We start from the raw sequence: 20,833 nt of genomic DNA, 5'->3' as shown, positions 1-20,833 counted from the left end.
TCTCATCTTAAGTTCTCAGTTTGTAGCAAAAGCCAGCAGAATCTTCCTAGACGTTGACGAGAGGCAAAATATCAAATTAGATGTTGCATAGCAACACAAACACAAAAGCAGAGGAATTATGGTTTACCCAGCTCATCCAACCAAGACTGCCAGGTCACACAGCAGAACTGTGAAAAGCAGCAAGGCCTAGTGGAAGGAGCATGGACCTGGGAGTCAGAGGACCTAGCTTCTAATCTTGGCTCTGACAATTGCTTGCTATGTGACCTTGGGCAAGTCACTTATCTTCTCTGTGCTTAAGCTACTTCATCTGTAAAATGGGGATTAAGACTGTGAGCCTTACGTGGGACAACATGATTACCCTGTATCTACCCCAGTGCTTAGAACAGTGCTCGGCACATAGTAAGTGCTTAACAAATACCAACATTATTATTATTATTATTATATCTTTTCACCCTCCTACTTAGATTGTGAGCCCTTTACGGAAGAGGGACGTATCCGACCTAATTACCTTGTACCTATCCCAGCTCTTAGAACAGTCTTTGACAAATAGAAAGCCCTTAAATACCATAAAAGAAAAAAATAAAACTGCATATGGGACAGTAGCGGTTGGAGAGCTCATGACTGAGAAGAGAATGCTAGGGTGTCATTGCTGTTCATAGGCCACTCAAAAAGAAAGACCCTTTTTTCTTCTTTTAGGAGCCCAAGGAAGACATCTGACCCAAGGCATATTTTTCTGCACATTTATACTGAAGCGTTTGAAGACTTTGCTTTAGAACTGATGGCAGTTTTGATGGTGCAGCTGCTCTACTCTTCCTCTATCGAATCAGTTCTTGAAAAATGGAAAGCATGCCATTTCCCAGCTTCATTTTCAGTTTGGTAAGCACAAAAAAGAGCTTGAAATCGTTTTTGGCAGCAAATTTGCAAAAGCATCAGCATAATCCCTGCCTCACCTACCTTTTCACCTTCTCTGTCTCAACCCATCTCAATTTTTGAATTTCTACACTCATGGCAACATTTAAAGCATTAAAATTCAATTAAATTCAGTGCTGAGCTTTAGCAATCAGGGAATCTTAAAATAGAAATTTGTCTCCAGCATGTTAAACACAAACACATGCAAATTTTACAAATTCTGCAACTAGCAAGTAGACCTCACAATTTACACTCTGATCGGAATGAATTAGGTAGCTAAAAAAGCTCCTTATATATACCATATAGAAGCTAATATAGTAACTAATTACATTTTATGATAAAGTTTCCACCTAGAAAAAAACAGTAACCGTACTTTTCTTCTGCCTAGAAACTGGCAAAGACATATGGTTCCTCCTTAAATGGTGAGCTAATAAAATGGCATCTTGTGGTGTTTGAGTAGAAAAATGTGTTTTCCTGCCTTTGTTTTTTCCCAGTTTGAGTTCCACAAAGGCTTTTACCCTCTGGCACCACATTGTCTGGCCTTACTTTTTCACTCTGCAGTTAGTACCACACGTGAAAATTGAAATAATCACACTGAAGTCCATTACAAACACTTAGGTTGGCCACACCCTGGCTAGCAATGACAAAACATTTGGTAGGAACTATTAAGTACTTTTTTTGATATTTAGATAACTGCGGTTTGATGAGCGATTTATCATGCGAAAAATGGCTGGGTGGGGAAGAGGGGAGAGGCATGCAATGAAGAATATCACCTACCCCAAATCTGACAACTCCTCAATTAATGCAATTACTCTCCAATCCACCAGTACTACCTGGCCCATGTCAAATGATTTAGTACAGTGCATTTCACACAGTGGACACTCAGAAAATGTGACTACTATTCCAGGACAGTAAGCTCATATGGGCAGGGATCGTGTCTACCAATTCTGTTATATTGTAATGATAATAATTATGGTATTTGTTAAGATCTTACTATGTGCCAAGCACTGTTCTAAGCACTGGGTAGTTACAAGATAATCAGGTTGGATGCTGTCCCTGTCCCATATGGGGCTCATAGTCTTAAACCCCATTTTACAGATGAAGAAATTGAGGCACAGAAAAGTTAAGTGACTTGCCCAAGGTCACACAGCAGACAAGTGGCAGAGCCAGGATTAAGACTCACGTCCTCTGACTCCCAAACCCATGCTTTTGCCACTAGGCCATGCTGCTTCTTAAGTGCTTTGCACACAATTAATGCTCAATAAATATTGAATAAATATGATTTATTTATTTAAATAATTTAAATATTTAAAAATATGATTATTTATTTAGAATACGATTCTTTTGTAAATTTAGGATTTTAACTTGGCTCACATCCTTTGTTGATCTATAAACACCTGAAGTATGTGCCTTCTCCTTTGCCATGTCTTCAAGACAAATGAAATACTCTACACACACCCAATGGTGCTCAAATAGTGCTATCGGAAAGAATGTTTTGGAGGTCCCAAATTACTTAAAAGTCATCTCACTTGAATATGAAATTTTGGTAAACAATTTAGAGACATATTGAATTTTCTTAATGGTATCTGAACAAAATTAGTTTGAATCAAATATAATATTATGGATGGAAGACCAAGTAGTGAAATTTAAGAAATACATTACAAACTGGGACTGAAGCCTGCAAATACAGATAAAGAGAACCTAAAAGTTAACACTAGAGCCAAGCACTTTCTACATAGTGACCAAAGTGATCATGGCAAAACTTCCACCAAATCACTGAATAAAATTAAAAAAAAAGACTTCATAGGAAAAATTCAAATCCAGTAGCTTTTCTTAAAAATTATCTCGAAATTAACCAAGAGTTACTGTCGTTTTCCAAATTCTGTATATCGGCATATCCTGTCTTCAGTATATCCTCTGTTGGATAATTACAGGATTGTTTATAGATGATAGCAAGAGGAGAGCTTAGGAATCAAAGGGTTAAGTCTTTAAAATGTTCCAGTTCCTCTAAGCAACAGATGGGATGAAAGAATGCAATACATTCAGAGTTAAAGTGTCATGAAAAATGCTTTAAGATAGCTTTATTTTCTCACACACACTTAACCCCTTTCTTGTTATTTCTTTGGTAAACAGATTCACTCCTTTAAAACCTATTCAAAGTTTACTGTTAAGCTACAATTTCGGCCAGGTTTTCAAAAATGCTACGGATGTCTCCGACTGTGCCCTATCCCCAGACACATACCCCCGAAAGTTATTTCCTTAGCTGATATTTGGATTGCCTTTTCCATTAGAAGTTGGAAAATAAAGGGCCTTGGGGTGAAAACAAGTCTGTAATTCATTTACGGGACTCCACTCAGGTCATATTTCAGCGTGGCTACAGAACTCCCACAGTGAAAAAGCCAGAGTTTTTTTTTTTTTTAAACTCAGGGACCATCTGCTGCTTAAGTAGTGGTTCACATACAGAACTGTTCTGTAAGGGTTAGAAAAAAAAGTACAGTAAAAAGATTATTAACTGACAGTTAAGTTTGAATTACCTTAGCTCACATTGGAAGACTGGTAAGACTACTCAGGACAATCGAGCCGAGACATTAAATATGAACTATAAATAGAAATTTTTCTAGAAATGGTTAGGGACAACTGAATCCTCTATGAAAGGCAAAATGTATGCCTTTATTGTTTTATTTAACTCCTGGTTTTAACTCTAGGTTGTTTCAGATGCACAAGTAGTGTTTGAAGACCCTCAGATAAAAAGGTTTAGCAGTGGAACGCAGGGGTAGATTGTAAATTAAAGTTGAACTAAATCTTGTAATCTCATTGATGGCCTCAGTTGTGTTCGTCTAAGCATTTAGTAGATCACTTTTTATGGTGACAACACAGTGTAACCTAGTGGAAAGAGCATGGGCTTGGGAGCCAGAGGACCTGGGTTCTAATCCCAGCTCTACAACTTGTCTATGTGAACTTGGGCAAGTCACTTAACTCGTCAGTGCCTCAATCCCCTCGTCTGCAAAATGGGAATTTGATACCTGTGCTCACTCCTATTTAGACAGAGAATCTCATGTGGGATCCGACTGTCTTCTCTCTATCCCAGCTTGGCACATGGTAAGTGCTTACCAAATACCACAATTATTTGTGAAGATCCATTCAAAAGTGGTTAGTGATTGTTCTGAAAGGAAGCACACAGGTATTTCCATATTTGAAAGATCAATAAAAATTCTGATCATTTTTACCATCAGTGGTTGTCATATATCCTTTAGGGAAGAATTGTGCCCACAGACTATTTTTTGGTACTTTCCCAAGCATTTAGTACAGCATTTAGCACATGGTAAGCACTCGATAAATGCCATCAATAGATATAGCAGATGCACATATATGGTAAAGCAACAGGATTCATTTTGATTTGGGGGAGGCAGGTTAAGTGGTGTTCAATAGCGATTTCTAGAATTTTCATTACTTGGCAGATTATCAAGAGCAGCATGTTCAGGATAGTGCTTGTCTGTTTTTCTACCGCAACAGCTAATGACATTAAACATTTCCAGCAGTACTGAGAGTGATGGACAAAAATGATCTGCTTTAGATGATGCTGATTGTTTCAGGGAGAAACTGGAACACTGAATCGGGGTTTTGGCTAAGACCCGTGTTCAAGTTTAAAAAATAATAAGTTGTACTAAACCTACGCATTGTTCTCAATTTGGAATTTCAGCATTTCGGAAAGGACTCTGAGTTCATCGCTAATTGAATTTGTTACTTTTGTGTTCCCTGAGAGAACACTCAAGTAGTGCCTGACTGCAAAACCAGCTGCCTTCTCATTAGCCACTTGGTGTGACTGAATATTGAGAATATCGAGCACCGGTTTCCTTCATTTTAAGGTTATCGGCCGGAACGGCGATGGACCTTCTGAGGCTCACGAGCCATCTGAGGCAGGCAGGACGCTCCGCCCTGGTTCACGAGGCTTTGCCAATCAGCTGTTATCATCGTTCTTCGACAGGTTCTTTGGTCTTTCAGTTGAAGAGGCTATCCATCGGGTTGTTCTCCGGGAGCACTGCTTGGCTCTGTGGCACTTCTATTTAAAACCGTGACTTGGCTGTTAGCAAGAAATGCGGCAGCGTGGTCCAGAGCAACATACGGTGGAAATCATTCTGGCTGCACCACGAGGAACTGTGGTGGAATAGCCTGTCTGGTGCTCTGCAGAGGCAACTATTAGCTTTGAAGCCATAACTCCAGTGCTTCCCCCCAACTCCGTGGGTTTGGCAGAAAAACCCTACCCATCTGAATCAGGGAATCAGCCCAAACCTACTTCTCTAAGGCACTTCTGCACATGCACTGGGAACTGTGACGTTTGGGCATTTGATATTTACCCTACCCTCAACCCCACAGCACTTGTGTACATATCCCCAAGTTATATATTACAAATTATTTATATTGTCCGTCTCCCCCTCTGGACTATAAACTTGGCGTGGGCGGGCAGTATGTCTAACTCTGTTGAATTATACTCTCCCAAGTGCTTAGAATAGTGCTCTGCCCAGAGTAAACGCTCAAAAAATACCATTGATTGATGCAGAAGATCCAAAGCTTGTCTTCTACCTCTGCAGAAGATCCAGTATTTGAATGGACAGCTCTTCCTGATGTTTCTCCTTCTTGTGCGGGCATTTATTTTCCCTATCACCCTCCCTGTCCCCATGGACTGCCTCATTTCTCTCCAGCCAACATTTTCCTACTGCATTGCTCTTTGCTGGACTAAAGGGAAAGCTAGGAGCACATCTAGGGCCTGAAAGATGGATGCAAGTGTCTTCAGTCATCAATTCTTTATCCACAAAATAAGTACAGTTTTTATGGTGCAGTTTAAGGCTTACTGGGAACAAGCAAAGCTAAAACGACAGACTAAAACGTGATCTGGTAAACTTGGGGTCTCTAACTTGGTGTCTGGCCTCTACACTTGATGTCCCGAGGAAGGTTTGTTCTTCTTAATCTATTTCCCATCCATAAAAGAGCCCGCAGAGAAAATATTTATGAATTTAGTTTAATTTTGTTTTTTAGCTATGGGAACAAATCCTTAAAAAGTACTAGAGAGGATAAATTGTTTGGAATGTCTCTCAATCCTAATCCAGAAGCGCTCTCATAAAATTTATTATTCCTTAATCCCTTCTTGGCTTTTCTGAGAGGGGAAGGATAAATTAGCGCTATTACAGACCATGTGAGTTTTGGACGGAGGAGAAGGAAGTGGGGAAGAATATGGGTTACACCTTTGAATGTATATAAACTTCAGTTGGCAAAGGAGGCTCCTTTCAGCCGACGGATCGGACTCCTGTGGTTTTAGGGAGGTCTCACACATGGAGATCTGAGTCCTATCCCTAGCTCCAGTGCTGATTTGCAGTAATATGAATTTGTTCATTCTGTCAAAGACAGTCATTTATCAAGTGGCCCCTGAGATATCTCAGTTCTTTTATCTTCATATCATTGACATTCTCCTTTTAAGGCTAAAAAGATTTGGACTAAACAGATTGGACATATTTCGACTCCCAAATATGTCATTCACTTTCAAGTTCCTGCTCCCAGACTTCTCTATCACCGTGGATGGCACAACCATCCTTCCCGTCCCGCAGGCCCGCAATCTCGGTGTCATCCTTGACTCATCCCTCTCGTTCACCCCACACATCCTATCCGTTACCAAGACCTGCCGGTTTCACCTCTACAATATCGCCAAGATCCGCCCTTTCCTCTCCACCCAAACGGCTACCTTACTGTTACGGGCTCTCGTTATATCCCGGCTAGACTACTGTGTCAGCCTTCTCTCTGACCTCCCTTCCTCCTCTCTCGCCCCGCTCCGGTCTAGTCTTCACTCCGCTGCCCGGCTCATCTTCCTGCAGAAACGATCTGGGCATGTCACTCCCCTTCTTAAACAACTCCAGTGGTTGCCTATCGACCTCCGCTCCAAATAAAAACTCACTCTAGGCTTCAAGGCTCTCCATCACCTTGCCCCTTCCTACCTCTCCTCCCTTCTCTCTTTCTACCGCCCACCCCGCACGCTCCGCTCCTCTGCCGCCCACCTCCTCGCCGTCCCTCGGTCTCGCCTATCCCGCCGTCGACCCCTGGGTCACGTCCTCCCGCGGTCCCGGAACGCCCTCCCTCCTCACCTCCGCCAAACTGATTCTCTTTCCCTCTTCAAAACCTTACTTAAAAATCACCTCCTCCAAGAGGCGTTCCCAGACTGAGCTCCTCTTCCCCCTCTACTCCCTCTGCCATCCCCCCTTTACCTCTCTGCAGCTAAAGCCTCATTTTCCCCTTTTCCCTCTGCTCCTCCACCTCTCCCTTCCCATCCCCACAGCACTGTACTTGTCCGCTCAACTGTATATATTTTCGTTACCCTATTTATTTTGTTAATGAATTGTACATCGCCTTGATTCTATTTAGTTGCCATTGTTTTTACGAGATGTTCTTCCCCTTGACGCTGTTTAGTGCCATTGTTTTTGTCTGTCCGTCTCCCCCGATTAGACTGTAAGCCCGTCAAACGGCAGGGACTGTCTCTATCTGTTGCCAACTTGTTCATCCCAAGCGCTTAGTACAGTGCTCTGCACATAGTAAGCGCTCAATAAATACTATTGAATGAATGAAAGTTAAAGTATCCATCAAATGGAGTAACATTAAGTAGTTGTTAGTGGAAAGACAGCACTAGAAACAATCTCTTTCCCGAATAAAAGGGCAGAGCACTTCCAATGGACTAATTTAGAAATTGGAGGGTCACAACTCCAACTCCATGGGTGTTCCTCCAGAGAAATGAAATGCTCCCTAAAGAAGAAAACATAGGGATTAAAAATGCTAAATGGACAGCCCTGATCTGCTTCAAATGATTTCTCTTGGGAGTAGGCAGGCACCAGATTTTCCCCTTTAATCTGCAAATGATATTTAATTTAATGACTAAAGCTTTAAAGTTAGTGCATTACCTGATGATGAGATTTGCAAATTTCCATCGACACAAAAACATGTACAAGAGGCAACTCTCTAATTTCTATTTTGAAAAGTGTTTACTTACAGTCTGAATAAATTAATTTGCAAATAAAAATGAGCTACAGTATATAGTCTGAATATAAATGATTAGAACAGATACAATACAGGGGTTGATTTTCTTGTTGCAGCAATCTTAAATTTTAAAAATTGGTGATATTTCTTTGAAAAGGGAGTAACAGCAGTTACACATAACGACTAATGAGTTTATCATACAAGTTTCCTGACATGCATTTCCTGAGTGACCAAACAATTGTTTTCAAAATGAAGAAAATTTGACTGCTGAAGAAAATAATTCATGGCTTCTAAGCAACACAATGTCTTTCTATAAAGAGAAAATTCAGGACAACTTTGAAATAGGATAAATTAAAGCTACGCTACAAGGTACAGGAAGTTTTTACTGTCAGTCTGTATTGTACACAATTTCAAACTAAGGAAAAGTAATAAATTCCAACAAAAAAACCACTCGACTTAACCTAAGGTTTGCTACTGATTTGTACAGGTGCCGCAAGAGATTGTTTGACATAGTGTAGCTGTCCACTTTTTCAAGAGTGTACTGAAAAAAGCAGGGCAGATTTTGTGATGCCTTAAGAAAGATACTTTTAAGATCTGGTTAGGATCAAGTAGAGTGTGTGCAGATTTTATGCAAATTCTCCTTATCCCCAGCTCTACCACCATGCTTGAGTTTTCTAGTGATTACCACTCTCTGGAAATTCCAGCACTTGAGCAAATCATTAAACTCAATTTTTCATTAATTTTTCTTATGACCTATCTCCAGATCTTGAGATAAATGACAAGTGCACTGCATCGTCCAGCCCCTGGTTTCTCCAGATTCTTCAATAATTGATCAAATATCACTGTAGAATACCCAAATTTCCAAGTTTCTTTTTTTTAATTTTTCTTCCCTAAAAATCCCAAGCCATTCTTTCGGAATAATCTGTGTGTTTTGGAAACAGTGAACAGTTTGTGTCTAAAATATAAACCCTATTAATTACTAAGGGAGAAAAATATATAATCTAGATTAAATTGCATATTCAAAGTAGAATATAAAATGTTTCTTAGTGATACGTTTTTCCATAGTGTTACCTCTAGAGAAACATTTTAACTGTTCCTGATCATCTTTACTGTGGTTGAAACAAATCTTAAACCAATGCAATTTGCATGAACTCAGTTTTAAAAGCATTTTGCTGATCTAACATTTTATATTTTAGTTTAAAAAAAGGTCTTCTATCTTTCCTTCCTAACTCTGCAAACCCCCACCCTATGCTACTCTACGCATTCACACCGTGGATGTGACATCACCCCAACTATTTCACTCTATCAAAAAAATCTACGGTAATTTTCTATAATAAAGATAAATAGAAAAAGGAGTCAATATACATGTTGCTGTATTTAACAATGTTTGCATCCAAACTGTAAACTAACATAGTTTGAACTAACAGTATTTACCTCAGTTGTACAAGACACCTCTTCAACACTGAGGACATCATTCAAAAACACTGAAAGGAAGGCATTAAATTTGACTGTCATCCTCTCCTCAAACACATACTCGAACACAAAATACAGAGGTCTTGATTTTTTTCCCAGATTCCTTGCTTGATTTTTCCCGATGTTTACTGAGGAATTCCTGCAGCTATTACAAACATTTAAAAAAAATTCTTCATCTTAATGCAAATGACCAAATCTCCCAAATCCTGAAGTAGACAATTGGTTTGGAAAACAAAATCGCTTAGCTTATAGATTTAATGCAGTCCTGGGAGGGCAACTGCGTGAGTTAGTCTAGAGGTCCTTGGAAAATCAGTCTGATGTAGCCCTGTTCGCCCGACAGCTGATGTGCACAAAACGGGCAGGCTGCGTGAAACGTATGAGTACCATGAGGAAGAGGGATCTGGGACCAATAGGCAGTTGTCTTTTCTGAACACACATGCCCGCATGGGCTGAACGCATGGGTTGGAGGTCCTGCATCCACGTAAAATCCGGCTTCGCATCCGAGCCACAGAGGAACGTAGGGGCCCACGGACCGGCACATGGGACATTCCCGATCCTTCCCATCTCTCTCTTCTTTGTTGCCCCAGTTGTGATACCCGTGGACGTGACCACAGTTCAGATACACCCACGGTTGCTTCTCGTCGACGACGTCTTTCCTCTTCATACTGGGAAACGCCAGGGTGTTAAACCCTACGGGGCACTGAGGCCGAGCCGCATTGATCTCCTGCCTTAAAGCTTCTAAATGCTTCACTGTAGGGGTGTGGGAGAGGCCTTCTGCGGTACGCCAGAGAAGTGTTGCACCACACAGGTCGATTAATGAGCCGTCCTGTAACTGATTTGTTTCCATTTCAACCTAAATAAAGAAGAAGTAGGGTTAGTATCGACTTTTCAAATGAGCCTTGCAGCTTTGAACTTTGCTTAAGAAACGACCTCATGATTTCCCCCCAGCTCTTCCCTCTTTTTCAGGCCTAGAGAGCAATTCTATAAGTCTGCCACTGGAAGAACGAGCTATAACTCTGGAGAGGCAGATTTGTTTTCAAATCAATTCAATAATGAATTCAAAGCTTCAGATACTTATTAAGCTAGGATTTCAGGTTAGAAACATCACTACTTTGATTTGAAAGATTACAGGCAACCGTGTAACTATGTACATATCTATATATTACACACTTTAAATTACTTATATTAATGTCTATCTCCCCCTCTAGAATGCAAGCTTGCTGAGGGCAGGGAATGTATATACTATCTCTGTTGTACTTCACTCTTCCAAGCGCTCAGTACAGTCCTCTGCACACAATAAGCACTCAATAAAGATCACTGATTCCTTGACTGACTGGACAAATCTGAGCTACAGAATAAACCACTGAAAGTGACAAAACAGCAATTACACCATTTAGAATGATAGAACTAAGAAAAGGTTTAAACAAATACCAATCATACTATTCAACATTCAATAGTTGACTACTTGCTGACTAACTTGGGTAGTTGAGATGTGGTTCTCAGTCAACGAGAAGTTTGTTTGCACGTCTGATTCATTCAGATCTCTTCACCCCGTTTCAGCCTGTGCCTTGATCAGGTCTGCCGCAGAAGCAGCAATTTTTTTCCCCACCTTACCATTTTTCCTCTCTGTTGAGCTGATCTGGTTTCACGCAAGCTGAATACATTTCCACACACAGATATCTCCCTCCACACCCCCGGTTTGGAGTCTTCCGTAAATCCGTTGCGGGGATGCATAACGAGAACTCCATTTGTGGTCAAGCCATCCATCTGCCCATCTGATGTCTTCCACTTGGCAGCCTTCTCCTACACAGAGTGACAACAATAAAAGAGTGTCCATTCATTTTTGGTTCTCAGTGGTAGACTGCTCTAAACATAGGCTTCATTCAGGAAAATCTTACCCCAAGGAAGATGTTCTTTGAGGAATCAAATCCTGCAGCATAAATCCTTGCTGTGAAAGGAGGATTCCGTTCACATATGATTCTACATGCAAACCTTGATATGGTGCTCTGCACGGACTGGGTATCGGAATTACTCTGACTTCCAGGAACTGTATCGGTTACCACAAAATCAATTGGGCTTTCTGTTGACCGGCCAATCTGGGGGAGAGGAAAGAACAAATAACTATTAGAAATGGAATGGAGATAATTAAAATGGGAGGAGATTTCCTGTTAAAGGAGGGAGCACAGGACCAAAGAATTAAGTTTTGGACTTAAACACTTTATTATCAAATTTTGGAGTCATTTTTACTCCAGATTTTCCACACAGAATTATATGCGCTGATTTGCAATAATTATGCCACAACAAATGCTTCCTAATGTGCCTGGTAAGGAATGAACTCTACAAAAGTATAAAAGAAAATGGGGAAATGGGGATTAGCTGTTAGGGTTTTAGCTATATAAATCCCAGAGCATCTATTCTACAACAGATCGAAGTCCAAATTCCAAAGTTTAGGGTTCGGGGAAAACAAAGGCTGACTGCAAAAATGAAAACTTGATTAGGTTTCCAGCTGGGGTAGGTTTGAAATTGCCTGAATTCTGTGTCTTTCCTAATTCTAGTGCCTTATGATCCCTGAAGAAAAAGCTATTTCAATACTAAAACCTGCAGCCCAGGATTTCAAGAAATGAGTGTGTGTGAATGTGACAGAGGATGGGGGGAGAAGAGAGTGAGAGATTTTGTGTGTGCGTATGTGTGTGTGTGTAAGAGAGAGAAAAGAGAGAGAGAGAATGAGAGACAGACCTTAGGGATAAAATTTAAAGCATGAGGGGTCCAGGTAGGAGTGAGAATTTGGCCTGTAGGGGATATTCTGAAGGATAATAATAATAATAATAGTATTTGTTAAGTCCTTACTACATGCCAGGCACTGTACTAAGCACTGAGGTGGATACAAGCAAATTGGGTTGGACACAGTTCCCCAAGGAACTCACAGTCTCGATCCCCATTTTACAGATGAGGTAACTGAGGCACAAAAATGTTAAGTGACTTGTCCAAGGTTACAGAGCAGACAAGTGGCAGAGCCTGGATTAGAACCCATGACCTTTGGACTCCAAGCCTGTGCTCTATCCACTACGCCATGCTGCTTCTATGCTGGAAGTAAAAATGAGGAAGAGGAGGAGCAGAATGCAATTTGAGAGCAAAGTTCTTTCTTTTTTTTAATGGTATTTGTTAAGCACTTACTACATGTCAGGCCCTGTTCTGAGTGCTGGGGTAGATACAAGTTAATCAGGTTGGGCACAGTCCTGTTCCACACAAGGCCCCCTGTACTAATCCCCATTTTACAGAGGAGGTAATTGAGGGAACTGAGGGTAATTGAGAAGTTAAATGACTCGCCCGAGGTCACATAGCAGACAAGTGGAGGCCAAAACATAAAGAGGACCCGACTAACATAACATTTTTGTCAAATATGGTTCATTACTCTTTGGGAAGAACAATTCTGAATAATTTGGGGGTTGAAGAAGAAAAAGATCCCATATTTGAAAAGATGCTTGGAAATTACTAGTATCTAAACAAGCATGTTCTTCAAGGATTACAAATCCATGGTAGAAATGGATACATTCATAATTAATCAACTAGAAGTGAACATAAAAAGCAATTATTCAGCTTTTGGTAGCTTTTTACATTAATAAATGTTTATCTCCTCCATCAGTAGAAGGCCCACAATGCAGAAGTAAATGTGAATTTACAACATTACAGCCTCCTTGAAAATAAGAGAATCAGGAATTCCACTGAATTTTTCAAATGATGACTTCATTTTAATGTAGTTCTTTTCATAATCAAAATGTAGTTATTTGAAATCAGTTGCCAGGGAAATAATTGTCTTTTTTGAAAACGAGCATAACCAATGCAGGACCCAATAAACTCTAAATCTTCATTTGGACAACGCTTTAATTGGTAATAGCAATGAGGACATGAAAAAATTTCACACAAGATTCACACATTTTAGAAAACCAACAAAATTATCATTTAAAACTAATGCGTGACCTAGTGGAAAGAACAAGGGCCTGGGAGCAGAGAACCTGGGTTTCCTACCACTGAGCTGCTGTGTGAACTTGGGCAAGTCAGTTAACTGCTCTTGGCCTCAGTTTCCTCATCTGTAAAATGGAGAGTCAATATCTGTTCTCCCTCCTCAGAAACTGTGAGCCCCATCTAATAACAAAAATGATGGTATTTGTTAATTCCTTCTATATGCCAAGCACTGTTCTAAGCGCTGAGGTGATTACAAGGTAATTAGGTTGTCCCATGTGGGACGCACAGTCTTAAACCCCATTTTACAGACGAGGGAACTGAGGCCCAGAGAAGTTAAGTGGCTTGCCCACGGTCACACAGCAGAAAAGTGCCAGAGCAGGGATTAGAACCCACGTCCTCTGACTCCCAAGCCCGTGCTCTTTCCACTAAGTCTGCTTCTGGTAGAGGGACTATATCTAATATGATTATCTTGTTCCTAATCCATTTCAGTACATAGTAAGTCCTTACCAAATGCCAAATGTTATTATAGTACACACTTAAACACCACAATTGTTTTTATTACTAGGTGAACAAAAACAAAGATATTAACTAACTTTGTCCATCATTTAAAAATCTATCTAATGTTTGGACTTTTTAAATGATGGAAAATTCAAACACTATTGGACATAAAGGCTACAAGGGACATTACAAAGTTTGTAGCCATTCTTAAAATTAAACCAAAACAGAACATGTATATTTTCCAATCCAATGTCAAAGAGGAAGCTCATGAGATTTCTTTATCATTTTTGGATTTAATAGTTCAACTCCCCAAATACTGAAACACTGGACTGGTGCCTGGGAACAACAGTATTTGAAGTCATCTAGTCACAACTGTTTTAATTGTGAATAGGAATAGCAAAAGTGCCACAGAGCAAAATATATGAATCAGTAGGGAAGCTTTTACATTTTTTCTAGTTGAATTCTAAAGCAGAGGAGAAGGGTATCAGACTCAAACCTGTATTTAAAGACACAACACTCTGTTCTGGATGATGTTTAGAGTAATTTAATAAAAGTTGTTTGTGGAAAACTGATTTAAAATGTTGGAACCATTCAGGTAAACTGGTTTCAAATTCAACAGAGATTTTAATTTGATAAGATTCTTAACAGATCTAGAGAACAGGAGAGGTTGTTGTCTTTTTTTTTTTTTACAAGGAAAATCCATTTTTCATGTTCAAATACCTGAAACATATCAGTGTTGCTGTCATGAGTATATTCAACCACCACCGTTTGGGCTCGAGACAGGGTATATGATATGCTATGCTGGTCCTTGTTGCTTATTGCCTAGAGAATAAAAGGAGGATCATTAAAACAATACAAATGAAACTAAATACCAAAAAGTATCCATGCCAAGAATAATTTTTACCGAAATCTGGTAAATCATGACTTTTCATGAAACTTAGCATAAAAGTTAATGCAAATGTTTCCACAAAATAGCTTTATTGGACGTCATTCATTTCCTTGAATTTCAGGTTCACAAAAAATATATTGGGGGGAGTAGTGGGGGTGTGTGTATTATACATATATATATTTGGAAAGACAATATCTGGGATAATTTTAATGGTTTTCAAAGTTCTCTTTAAAAAAAAAATCCTGCTCCAGCTTCTTCCCAAATATTCTTGATGTCTTCTTTTCACATAAAATAAGGACTGAATGCTGGCAGTGCTAAATTCATGTTAAATACTAGCAAAAGAAACAGATTTTTAGAAATGCAGTAACATATGTAATGAATAAATGTTTTATGTTTCCTTTTTATGAACAAATGATAAGTCTTTGGACTTAAACATGAGGTATACGAGTATGCTAAAACTGTAGAACAATCAAAAATCAAAGCCACACAGGTCTAGGTTTGAAAAACAACAATCCACTGAGAAAAAGCTATCACGTGAAATTCAGTGATAACGAATCGAGATAAAAGTCCCATCAAACTGCCTGAGCCACAGATAAAATCCAGCACTGTTTTAGGGAGAAGGCAGCTCTACTTGTAGAGGCTTAGCAACAAAAAGACAAGATTCCTGATCTTGAAAATCGGAGTTAAGAAGAGCAGCGCTATTCCTGACAGAGTTCCACCTCACGCTGAGGAGAAGTCAGTTGGAAGGACTGAAGCTCATTAAGGTTGCAGGCTTCAACAACCAATGGTTTTTATTGAGCACTTAATGCGTGCCGATCAGTGGACCAAGCACTTGGGAGAGTACAATAATAATAGAGCTGAGAAACATGATTCCTGCCCTCAAGGAGGTTACAATCATTGAGGTACCATTTTGTTTTCCACATCCTCCCCACCTGAATCCACCCTCCACTCAATCCCCTTCCCCCTCAACCACAGCACAATAGTCAGGGTGCCAGGGACCAGGCTTTCTGCTCTGGGAAAGGAAGGAGGGGGAAGTTTTTATTCAGGGTGCCACACAGTGTCAAGCAGCTTTATTTTTCCTAAACCTTGATGGCTCATAACCCTGAGGTCCACTGAGGCTGGGAAGAGGAGGTGCATTAAGCGACACTAGTTTCCCTATATAATCATAATAATTGGTATATTTTTATTTTTCCAAAGCGCTTTCATTCAATTATCTCCTCTAATATTCACCAATCCTCGATATCTGTATGCTTGTTTCTCTACGTGTGCTTCTATAATTGATGTTGGTTAGGGCAGAGTTGCAATAGAATGAGTATTTCTTTTGATTGTTAATATTGAGATTTTATTTAAGCTGAAAAGAATAAAGATGCATTTAAGTGTTGTTAAAAGTCTCATTTTTTGGGTTATTTTATGCGAAAAGAAGCATAATAATAATATTTGTTAAGCGCTTACTATGTGCCGAGCACTGTTCTAAGCGCTGGGTTAGACACATGGGAATCAGGTTGTCCCACGTGGGGCTCACAGTCTTAATCCTCATTTTACAGATGAGGTAACTGAGGCACCGAGAAGTTAAGTGACTTGCCCAAAGTCACACAGCTGACAAGCGGCCGAGCCGGGATTCGAACCCATGAACTCTGACTCCAAAGCCCATGCTCTTTCCACTGAGCCAGCAGGTCTAGGTAGATGGATACATATGAACCAATTAGAAATAAAATCAATTCTTAAAGAATTAGGAAGGATAACTATAAGAGGCAGATCTACCCAGTTCTTTCACCATTCTGTGACCCCCACAGACGTTGCTATGAGACAGACACATTAGTTATTCTCAGTGTTAGCCATATGCTGGCTAGACATAAAAGGTGAACAGAATTATTAAGCTGAACAAAAGGAAATGAATGTGAAGTTGATGTGATTGCCCTTTCCGTTCTCCAAATAAAGAACTTTCAAAATTCATAAAAAGGATTGGATGTTCAGAAGACTTCAAGAGTGAGCTCCTATGTTTACTGAACAAAACCCAATAAACCATCATCCAAACATAGGAAGTGTCTTTTTCAGAAGGTAGTGATAATATACTGTAAAGACATCACTGAAAGAACAGATTAGCTTCCTGATTAGTTTGGGCAGAACAAGGCTTTATTGTGTCATCTAAAACTGATAAAACATGAAGAAAGCCTACTCTTTTAAAGTGGTTACTGTTCACATTTTAGTTTAAAGCTTAGAGAGCTTTTAATTATTTCCTTTAAGAACACAGGAAGCGTAAGTTTGCCTTCCTAAGTTGACGGGTCCAAGTTCTGCTCCTAGCCTGACTTTTTTGAGTTGGTAAAGGGCTAGGGCCTTGGCTCTTTGCCTGTTTGAGGAATTAGCCCCTTTCCATGACTCCAGAAACACATTTCTTCAAAGGACAATATGATAACTAGTGCTTTGGGAAAACAGTTATGCAGAGGCAAAATATGATACATGGGTCTGGAAAAAAGATGAGGTGGGTGGAGGAACAGAGTGCACTGGGTGGGATACAAATGAATGAATGAGTTGGGGAGAATTATAAAAAACTGAGGTAAAATCTGATATCTTTTTTCCTTCTTCATTCTATCGGTAATTTACCTTTGTGAGGCTCCCTCTTAGATCGAAAGCTCCTGGAGGGCAAGGATCATATTTACTAATTTTATAGTGCTTTCCCAAGTGCTTAGCACAGTGCTCTGCACATCGCAGGTGCTCAATAAATACTACTGATTGATTGGATATGGTAGGATGGGAGATACTCCCTTAAAAATGCATTCACTAACTGTTCAGTTAGCCTGTCTCTGCTTATCTTCACATCTTTTGTCCAGTTCTTCCCCATAAAGTATACACCATTCTGAGAATATGATTCTGGTCCTTTACCACCACACTCTGCCCCATTCTCTTACCACTCTATCTTCAACTCTGAGGAAACTCATTTGTTCACAATGTTCACAAGACTTCAAGTTGCCATATTTATGCTTTCGCTCTCAGCCCCAACCTCTCTGGCTATTCAATTTCATATTACCATGACATCTTCAGTTGGAAGGAACCTCAAACAACATGGTCCAGAATTCAATTTGTCATTTTCCCTTACACCACTGGCATGGACGGTTTAGGCTCTTGTCATATCAGGGGGTAACACAGATTTGCACATATCTCCTTACTGGCTCCTTGGCCTCCAGACTCGCTGCTTTCCATCCATATACCACAGACGTCTCTCAACTCCTCACAAAGTTCTTATGGCTGCTCATCTCCCTCTGCATCAAACACTGACAGCAGGGTGAGGAGGGCTTCTCAATTTTTAGAGCACTGGGAAGGCCAAAGCTGTAACTTTTGTGATTGCAGGTCTGAGTTGTGAGGAAACTTACACTGGCTCCTCCAAATCACAATTCCCTACTGCTACAGTAGTTGTCATCCCTGTCTCTCATATTTTTTGGTTTCCATCTTTCCTTATGTCCTCTGGCTTCAAGGCACTCCACCAGATTAACAAGCTTATGCAGGATGGAGATATAACAGCTCTCTTCATCTGCTACTCCCCATCTTGGGGAAGCTGAATCTGAATTATGATTCAGGGGCTGCAACACAAATTTAGGCAGGAAAAGGTCAAGTTGAACAGCTTACAAGGATTCAGCTCTACACTCCATCTTGATGGAAAACAGGGCCTGACTGTGATACAACTCAGAAACAACAGGAACAGTTTACTTAAACTCCAATTTCCAATTTATTGAGTCAATTAACCCATTTCCCAAAGGCTTCTAGGATAGTACAGCAAACATGCTCTGGAATATGGAATGCTTAACTCAGAGGTGCTTCATGAAACTAATGGTCTTATAAATAAAAATTATAATAATTAGAATCTCAGGAGCAGTTTGACTTATAAGAGTAGCAATCTCCTTTTTGCCACTCCTGCATTGATCCTTAAACCTGAAGGAAGTCTGAAATCTGACCTGACAGCTGAAGGAAACCATCTAACGACTTCACAAATTTAACGACTCCCAACAGTTCACTTTCCCCCTCAAACAGAGGGGCTCTACACCTAGGTTCCGAACTTACCTTTGCGGCTTGAGGCGTGCAAGCGATATGCACCGTGCTGGGCTTCACCCCATTTGCCTTGGGTCTTTTAAACAAAGCAAACCTACTTTTCCTCCTTCCTCTATCACCATTTGGCAGAGAGCCATTATACCTGATTTGAGGGGGCAAGGGGAGAGAGGAGAAAAAAAAAACCAAAACAAAAAAACCAAAACACATAATTCAGCGATTGTGGAGATGACAAAAAACATTAAACCAACATTTTCCTTTGCTTAATGCTCCTAACTGATCACAGCCATGGCTGTCTACTTATGACTGTTTACTTTAAAATGGGGCTGCATGTGGCAAGTGCTATTACAACTGTACAGTACATGCTCAAAATAGCATCAGATGTATTGATTGAACTGTGAAGGTAAACAGATCTTGAAACAGCTGAACTTTTGAAATGAGAAATTTACACAGACCCAAGTGCCTGGAGTAGTACCCTCCACACTACAGGTCTTCAAAATACTGAGCTCCCCAGTACTTAGAAAAAACATAATGTTTGTAGGCACGGCCAGTTGAGTGATAGAGTTAACTGTCTGCTCAGAGTGGCTGGTGCCTTTCTTTCCTGGTGTCCTGATCTCTGTGGGAATTTCCCTAGACTACCTCTGCATCCTGTCTCCAGCAACTTCATGTTGTTCCCCACAAAAGAAGTGAGTTTTGTCCCAAAGTGACGAGCAAAAACGAGACAAAGATCCCACCTGAATCAGCATATCGGAGCTCTCGGGAAATGCTGAGCAGACAGAGCAGGATGAGCCCACTGCCCATACCAATCACTGCACTTCACTCAGTTCCCACAGGTTCCTGAGTTAAGCCAGAGAGGACTCAAAACACTGTCAGTAGAGTGAGGAGGCCTTCCCAACTTTTAGAGCACTGGGAAAACCACAGCTGTACCTTTTGTGACTGCTGGTTGAGTTGTGAGGAACCTGACACTTGTCCTCCAATCCACAATGCCCTACCCTTATTGTACTTGTCATCCCTGCCTCTCATATTTTTGGTTTCCATCTTATGTCCGTTGCTAACCCCCTCACTTTCAGATTGTGAATCTTTTGCGGGGGTCAGGGAATGTCTCTCCCTCAGCCCCATACTTTCCTCCAAGTGGTTAGTACAGCGCTTTTCAGGCAGTATATTCTAAATCCTACTACTCCAATGATGACAACAGTGAATTACAAAAAAAGTTTCTGGGTTTAGGTCCACCCTGACTGATGCAGTGATAGTGTTGGTAGATACTCTATTGTATTGTACTCTCCCTAGTGTTCAGTACAGTATTCTGCACACAGTAAAGTCTCAATAAATACCACTGATTGATACAGCAAATGTAAAGCCCTACACTGCCTTCCAGCCTCAGGCTCTTTCTGATAGGCCACACTGTTCCTCCACGGAGCAGCAGCTGACATTTTCCTGCAGCTGTAGAGCTGGGGAGCTCCTCCAGTAAATGGTAGCCCCATATCCAGGGCTTCAATCCCATTGGTAATTCTATTGCCTATGACATTCAAAGGGTTCCTCTCAGAGGAAGTCTGACGAGGGAAGGCTAATATACACCTCCACTTACCATGGTGAGCGCTGGCAGTTTGTTGACCATCTAATTAGCATTCATAGGGAAGTACATATTGTACCAACCAAATATCGAAGTCCCTGTTTATTATCACTCGAGCATTTAAGATGTTTCCTCGTGCACTGCATTGACAGGAGAGGCAGAGTGGTCTAGTGGATAGAGCATGGGCTCAGGAGTCACAAGGGCCTGGATATTAATCCTGGTTCCACCACTTGTCTGTTCTTTGACCTCGGGCTAGTCCCTTCCTTTCTCTGTGCCTCGGTTATTTCATCTGTAAAATGGGGATGAAGACTGAGCCCCATGTGGGATTCCTTAACTCCCATTCTCTCCTAGACCCCCTCCAATCTGGCTTCCGTCCCCTCCACTCTACCAAGACTGCTCTCTCTAAGGTCACCCATGACCTCCTTCTTGCCAAATCCAATGGCTCCTACTCCATTCTAATCCTCCTTGACCTCTCTGCT

The 20,833-nt window shown here is 40.6% G+C and overlaps 1 protein-coding gene across 3 annotated transcripts in view; it reads right to left on the bottom strand.

The window, feature by feature from the left end:
• Positions 1-7,906: 7,906 nt before the first annotated feature.
• Positions 7,907-20,833, bottom strand: part of PELI1 (pellino E3 ubiquitin protein ligase 1) — a 59,815-nt gene continuing 46,888 nt past the window's right edge. For all 3 annotated transcript variants that reach the window (XM_007672064.3, XM_029071886.2, XM_001511380.5), the window contains exons 3-7: positions 18,800-18,929; positions 14,578-14,679; positions 11,295-11,492; positions 11,011-11,199; positions 7,907-10,249 (exon numbers count right to left, since the gene is read on the bottom strand). In XM_007672064.3, the coding sequence (XP_007670254.1) occupies positions 9,683-10,249; positions 11,011-11,199; positions 11,295-11,492; positions 14,578-14,679; positions 18,800-18,929 (1,186 nt within the window). In that variant the 3' untranslated portion in view covers positions 7,907-9,682. The remainder of the gene's footprint in view (positions 10,250-11,010; positions 11,200-11,294; positions 11,493-14,577; positions 14,680-18,799; positions 18,930-20,833) is intronic.

This window comes from Ornithorhynchus anatinus, chromosome 9, assembly GCF_004115215.2.
Source record: "Ornithorhynchus anatinus isolate Pmale09 chromosome 9, mOrnAna1.pri.v4, whole genome shotgun sequence".
In the NCBI taxonomy this organism is placed as follows: domain Eukaryota; kingdom Metazoa; phylum Chordata; class Mammalia; order Monotremata; family Ornithorhynchidae; genus Ornithorhynchus; species Ornithorhynchus anatinus.
This window is presented reverse-complemented; position numbering and strand designations above follow the sequence as displayed.